Source organism: Calidris pugnax, unplaced genomic scaffold, assembly GCF_001431845.1.
Source record: "Calidris pugnax isolate Ruff unplaced genomic scaffold, ASM143184v1 scaffold1315, whole genome shotgun sequence".
Taxonomy (NCBI): Eukaryota; Metazoa; Chordata; class Aves; order Charadriiformes; family Scolopacidae; genus Calidris; species Calidris pugnax.
Genome location: NW_015091874.1, coordinates 26,061 through 31,012, shown reverse-complemented (window position 1 = coordinate 31,012; position 4,952 = coordinate 26,061). Strand labels below are relative to the sequence as shown.

The 4,952-nt window shown below is 58.0% G+C and overlaps 2 protein-coding genes across 2 annotated transcripts in view; both read left to right on the top strand.

Annotated features, from left to right (window-relative positions):
• LOC106900119 overlaps positions 1-3,563 on the top strand; it is a 20,421-nt gene extending 16,858 nt beyond the window's left edge. The window contains exons 2-3 of the mRNA XM_014962103.1: positions 174-2,336; positions 2,988-3,563. Coding sequence (XP_014817589.1) covers positions 174-2,336; positions 2,988-3,515 — 2,691 coding nt within the window. The 3' untranslated portion in view covers positions 3,516-3,563. The remainder of the gene's footprint in view (positions 1-173; positions 2,337-2,987) is intronic.
• Positions 1-4,083, top strand: part of LOC106900120 — a gene marked incomplete at its 5' end in the record, with an annotated part of 27,799 nt that extends 23,716 nt beyond the window's left edge. Inside the window, one exon of the mRNA XM_014962104.1 lies at positions 3,558-4,083. The remainder of the gene's footprint in view (positions 1-3,557) is intronic.
• Positions 4,084-4,952: the final 869 nt, after the last annotated feature.

Here is a 4,952-nt window from a genome sequence, read left to right as displayed (position 1 = left end):
CTTTTCCCCTTTTCTTCTCTCCCCTTTTCTTCTCCTTCCTTTTCTTCTCTCCCCTTTTCCTCTTCCCTTTTCTTTCCTCCCCTTTCCCTCCCCTCTTTCCCCTTTACTTTTTTCTCCCCTTTTTTTCCCCCCCTCCCTCATTTCACCCCTTTTTTCCCCCCCTCCCCCCCCAGGTGGTGTGGCGTTACCTCCTCAACGTGTTCCCCGCGGGGCTGTCGGGCCAGGAACGTCTCTCTCACCTCCGTCGAAAAGCCGCCGAATATTCTTCTTTAAAATCCCTTTTGGCTTCTCGAGCGGCTCCGGCCGAGCTGGCTCTGGTGGGCGCCGCCGTGCGAAAAGACGTCGTCCGAACCGATCGGGGACACCCTTATTTCGGGGGACCCGAAGAAGGACACCCCCATTTGGCCGCCCTCCAAGCTCTCCTCACCACCTTCGCTTTGGGCCACCCTCGACTTTCTTACTGCCAGGGCATGTCCGACGTGGCCGCCCCTTTGTTGGCCGTTTTGGATGACGAAGCTCAAGCTTTTCTTTGTTTCTGTTCCCTCATGAAACGCTTGGGGCCTCGTTTCCGACCCGGAGGACGAGGTTTAGCTCGTGCTTTCGCTCATCTTCGTCGTCTTTTACGTCGCGCCGATCCTTCTTTTTGGGCTTTTTTGGCCGCCCGCGGCGCCCACGATCTTCTCTTTTGTTACCGTTGGTTGCTCTTGGAGCTCAAGAGGGAATTCGCCTTCGAAGACGCTCTTCGGGTCTTGGAGATCACCTGGAGCTCATTACCTCCGGCCCCGCCACCCCCACCGGAGGGTGTCCCACTTTTGGGGGCTCCCCTAGGACCTCGTCGGGCCGGACGAGGGCTACGGGAGAGGAGGGGGTTACGGCCGCGGCCCCCGCGCCGCCATCGTCGACGGCAGGAGGAAGAGGCGGCGGCCACCGGTGGGCGAGGTGGCCACCAACAGGGTTGTGGGGATGGTCAAGAGGGTTCTGGAAATTCTGGTGAAGGCCAAGATGGTTCCAAAGGATCCACGGAGGTTCCTACAAGCTCCGGCGATGACCAAGAGAAACCAAAGAGCTCCAACCATCTCCAAGAGAGCTCCAGGAACGTCCAGGAGAGTCCCAAGAGCTTTGGGGTTGGCCAGGAGGATCTCAAGAGCTCCAACGATCTCCAAGAGAGCTCCAGGAACGTCCAGGAGAGTCCCAAGGTCTTCAGGGATGACCAGGAGAGCTCCAGGAACGTCCAGGAGAGTCCCAAGAGCTTCGGGGTTGGCCAGGAGGATCTCAAGAGCTCAAATGATCTCCAGGAGAGCTCCAGGAACGTCCAGGAGAGTCCCAAGGTCTTCAAGGATGACCAGGAGGATCTCAAGAGCTCCAGCAATCTCCAAGAGAGCTCCAGGAACGTCCAGGAGAGTCCCAAGGTCTTCAGGGATGACCAGGAGGATCTCAAGAGCTCCAACAATCTCCAAGAGAGCTCCAGGAACGTCCAGGAGAGTCCCAAGAGCTTCGGGGATGACCAGGAGGATCTCAAGAGCTCTGGTGACATCCAAGGTGGATCCAAGAGACGAGAGAAGCTTGAGGTCTTCAGGGATGGCCAACGGAGTCCTGGTGGCTCCCAGAAGGACCCAAAGACCTCCCTGGATGTCCACGGTGGTGCCAAGGTCCCTGGGGGTGGCCAGGGAGGCCTTAAGGTCCCCGGGGAGGTCCGTGGTGGCACTAAGGTCCCCAGAGCCTCCAACGCTGGTGGGCAAGAGCGTGACGGCCCCAAGGCCGTTGGAGAAGATCCCAACGTCTCTAAGGAGGTTGGCCAAGACCTTGGCGTTCCCAAGAAGGTCAACCTCAAGGAGATTGGCCAACGACCGAGCATCTCCAAGGTGGTTTGTGGAGACCCTGATGTCTCCCCCAAAGCTGACAAAGGTCCCCACGTGGGCGCTGACCCCGATGTCCCCAAGAAGGTTCGTAAAGGTCGCCGGGTCTCCAAGAAGCTCCGCCAAGACCTGAAGACCCTGGAGAAGGTGGGCGATGACCGTGGCCTTTCCAAGAAGGTTGGTGGAGACCCCAACGTGGCCAAAGAGGTCAACGAGGACCCCAAAGAGCTCAACAGAGACCCCAGAAAGGTCGGTGAAGACCCCAAAGAGGTCAACAAAGACCACAGAAAGGTCAACGAGGGCCCCAAAGAGGTCAACGAAGACCCCAGAAAGGTTGGTGAAGACCCCAAAGAGGTCAATGAAGACCCCAGAAAGGTTGATGAAGACCCCAAAGAGGTCAACGAAGACCCCAGAAAGGTCAACGAAGACCCCAAAGAGATCAACGAAGACCCCAAAGAGGTTGGTGATGCCTTCAAGGAGGTCGGTGATGCCTTCAAGGAGGTTGGTGAAGACCCCAAAGAGGTTGGTGATGCCTTCAAGGAGGTCGGTGATGCCTTCAAGGAGGTTGGTGAAGACCCCAAAGAGGTTGGTGATGCCTTCAAGGAGGTCGGTGATGCCTTCAAGGAGGTTGGTGAAGACCCCAAAGAGGTTGGTGATGCCTTCAAGGAGGTCGGTGATGCCTTCAAGGAGGTTGGTGAAGACCCCAAAGAGGTTGGTGATGCCTTCAAGGAGGTCGGTGATGCCTTCAAGGAGGTTGGTGAAGACCCCAAAGAGGTTGGTGATGCCTTCAAGGAGGTCGGTGATGCCTTCAAGGAGGTTGGTGAAGACCCCAAAGAGGTTGGTGATGCCTTCAAGGAGGTCGGTGATGCCTTCAAGGAGGTTGGTGAAGACCCCAAAGAGGTTGGTGATGCCTTCAAGGAGGTCGGTGATGCCTTCAAGGAGGTTGGTGAAGACCCCAAAGAGGTTGGTGATGCCTTCAAGGAGGTCGGTGATGCCTTCAAGGAGGTTGGTGAAGACCCCAAAGAGGTTGGTGATGCCTTCAAGGAGGTCGGTGATGCCTTCAAGGAGGTTGGTGAAGACCCCAAAGAGGTTGGTGATGCCTTCAAGGAGGTCGGTGATGCCTTCAAGGAGGTTGGTGAAGACCCCAAAGAGGTTGGTGATGCCTTCAAGGAGGTTAGTGAAGACCCCAAAGGGGTCGGTGATGCCTTCAAGGAGCTTGACAACCCCCCCAGCTCCCCCAACGAGGTGGGTGAAGACCCCCAAGAGGTACGTGACCACCCCAGCGCGGGTGGGGAGGCCACCGAAGACCCTTGGGGAGGCGGTTGGGCTTGGGAAGACTCTTCCTCCTCTTCCTCTTCCTCCTCCTCCTCCTCGGAAGAGGAAGAGGTGGGTCTGGAGGACGACGGGGCGCCTCTCCCGCCCCCCGAGGAGTTGGGGCAGGGGAACCCCTTCCTCCTCTTCCTCTGCTTGGCCATGCTCTTGGAGCAACGGGAGGCCGTCATGGCGCGGGCCGGTGACTACAACGAGGTGGCCATGCACTTCGACCGCCTGGTGCGACGTCACCACCTGCCCCGCGTCCTGCGCCGCGCCAAGGGGCTCTTCGCCCGTTACTTGGAGGGCTGGGGGGGGGCGCCCCCCGGGGGACCCACCACGGGGTAAAAAAAAACAAAAAAAGGGGGGCTGGAGGACATCGGGGAGAAGGTGGGTTCTCCGTGGACACCAGGTGAGGAGCTGGGGGGGGTTTCGTCGGGGAGCTCTAGGTCAACAACGAGGGGATGTGTGGGGCTGTGGGGAACCCCATAGACATCTCCCGGGGACCCATAGGTCTTCTTTGGGGAGCTCTAGGTCAACGTGGGGAGCTCTAGGTCAACGAGAGGATGTGTGGGGCAATGTGAGGACTTCGTGGACATCTCATGGGGACCTGTAGGACCTCTTTGGGGACCCATAGACGTCCTCAGGGCCCCATAGATCCTCTTTGGGGACCCCATAGATGTCCTCGGGGACCCATAGGTCCTCTTTGGGGACCCCTAAGTCAGCATGGAGATGTGTGGGGCAATGTGAGGACCTTGTAGACATCCTTGGGGACCCATAGATCTCTTTGAGGGCCCCATAGATGTCCTTGGGGACCCATAGGTCCTCTTTGGGGAACTCTAGACCACCATGGGGAGCCCTAGGTCAACATGAGGATGTGTGGGGCTGTGGGGACCCCATAGACATCTCCTGGGGACCCATAGGTCTTCTTTGGGGACCCCTAAGTCAACATGGAGATGTGTGGGGCTGTTGGGACCCCATAGACGTCTCCTGGGGACCCATAGGTCTCAGCATGGAGATGTGTGGGGCAATGTGAGGACCTTGTAGACATCCTTGGGGACCCATAGATCTCTTTGAGGGCCCCATAGATGTCCTTGGGGACCCATAGGTCCTCTTTGGGGAACTCTAGACCACCATGGGGAGCCCTAGGTCAACATGAGGATGTGTGGGGCTGTGGGGACCCCATAGACATCTCCTGGGGACCCATAAGTCCTCTTTGGGGACCCCTAAGTCAACATGGGGAGCTCTAGGTCAACGAGGGGATGTGTGGGGCTGTTGGGACCCCATAGACGTCTCCTGGGGACCCATAGGTCTTCTTTGGGGACCCCTAAGTCAACATGGAGATGTGTGGGGCTGTTGGGACCCCATAGACATCTCATGGGGAGCTGTAGGACCTCTTTGGGGACCCATAGATGTCTTCAGGGACCCATAGGTTCTCTTTGGGGAGCTCTAGGTCAACGTGAGGATGTGTGGGGCTGTTGGGACCCCATAGATATCTCCTGGGGATCCATAAGTCCTCTTTGGGGACCCCTAGGCCACCATGGGGACCCCTAAGTCAACATGGGGAGCCCTAGGTCAACGTGGGGATGTGTGGGGCTGTGGGGACCCCATAGACATCTCCTAGGGAGCTGTAGGACCTCTTTGGGGACCCCTAAGTCAACATGGAGATGTGTGGGGCAATGTGGGGACCTCATAGACATCCTTGGGGACCCATAGGTCCTCTTTGGGGACCCCATAGACCTCCTCAGGGACCCATAGATCTCTTTGGACACCCCATAGATGTCC